Below are 1,637 nucleotides of genomic sequence, written 5' to 3' on the forward strand. Positions count from 1 at the left end.
TGTAATTACCCAAATGAATTCAAATTTTCGATGACGGTCTTGGTTCTTTGCTGGATGAAAAATAACCAAATCCAAGCTGCAAGATTTAAAGTTTAAAAAGCATATAAATTAATTATATGAAAACGTTAAACTACTTATTTTTAGCTTAAATAAGAAACTAATTTTCATAAACTAAATAAACACATACCAAAAACTTTTGATTTTGAGCTAACATTTCTGTTCTGAACCAAATGCCTATTTTTATCCTTACTTGATCTAAAACCCAAAAGGCGTACAGGAATCCTATTCTTCTATTTAGGTTAAAATTCTGATCTAGAAACTCCAATAACATAAAATTGTCCAACTATAATAGAACCAACAAACAAATAAATACAATCAAAAAGAGAAAGAGAGCAAAACGAGAAACAGATTGAAAGAGAAATGAATAAAAATTAAACACTTAAAATGGTCGTTCCTTAGTTACACAAACCAACGCTAAAATTCGAAAAACTTCTTAATTGACGTTTTTTCTTTTTTCTTAAACGAAAATCAAATGTCGCTTGAAATAAAATACTATAACGGCAAGGAAAAGCCAAACTACCGAAAGACTGAATGCTGTATGGTTTCTTCTGGGGTCGTGGCTTTAATGAAGGCAACCTAAAAAAAAAAAAAAATTAGTAGGTTAGATATAGATGAAAAATGAGTATTATTTACGGAAAACTGTTTAAAAAAACTATAATAAATAACCATCATAAGACTATCGTAACATTTTAAGCCCTTATGGGCAAACAAATACATAATTTTGTATTTTCTCAGAAAAGGTGTTCCGAGCTTCTAAAATATTTCGGCCGAACGTTCGAAATTGGTTGGAAGGAGGGGACTGAACTCTGCTGGCTGTGTGTACCAAACTTGTTAACAATCAAATCATTACAACAAAATTTGAAAGCTATTACAGAGATCGAGAGGATTGACGAGGCAGGAGTAGGGGGTCCAATGTCCTTTTATATGATTATTTTTGATGGACTTAGTCCTAATAAGCATGACAAACGTTACTGGAGAACTTGTTAGCAAATGTAAAGGCAAAATTCTCCAAGACGTAGGTTATGCAAGTGCTTTTTTTAATATGGTAGATAAAAATGTTAGAAAAATGAATGAATTTTAGGAAGTCTCAAGAGTTCAGGGCTTAAGAGTAGGGTTGAATATTGATGTTAGAAGAAAAGTCGCCAAGACTAGAAATACATAAGGACGGAGAGATGATGCTAAATAACGAGGGAATTTATAAAATAGATAACCTCACTTAACCGAATAGCATTATAAGTAAAGATGGTGGGGGGGGGTACATTGATGATGTAAAAAGAAGAATAGCCAAAGCAAAGGGCGTTTCTTTCGGTGTAACATATTTTGGAATAATAAGAAGAAAAGCCCGCAAACAAAGCCTAGAATACCAGAAGCGACCCTAAAGACAATGAGTAAGCACAACTCTGAAACGCGGACGCTTCAACAGACTTAGAAAGACCTTTTTAATATCTTCCAGAGCAATTGTCTCAAAGCAAAGGGCGTTTCTTTCGGCATAACAGATTTTGGAATAATAAGAAGGTAAGCCTGCAAACAAAGATTAGAATACAAGAAGCGACCCTAAAGACAATGAGTAAGCATAA

The 1,637-nt window shown here is 33.2% G+C and overlaps 1 protein-coding gene across 1 annotated transcript in view; it reads right to left on the bottom strand.

Moving 5' to 3' along the window:
* Nucleotides 1-332: 332 nt before the first annotated feature.
* Nucleotides 333-1,637, bottom strand: part of LOC136043967 (sodium/hydrogen exchanger 7-like) — a gene marked incomplete in the record, with an annotated part of 164,858 nt that continues 163,553 nt past the window's right edge. Inside the window, 1 exon segment of the mRNA XM_065729049.1 lies at nt 333-636. Within this exon segment, the coding sequence (XP_065585121.1) occupies nt 577-636 (60 nt within the window).

This window comes from Artemia franciscana, chromosome 2 (genome assembly GCF_032884065.1).
Source record: "Artemia franciscana chromosome 2, ASM3288406v1, whole genome shotgun sequence".
NCBI lineage: Eukaryota > Metazoa > Arthropoda > Branchiopoda > Anostraca > Artemiidae > Artemia > Artemia franciscana.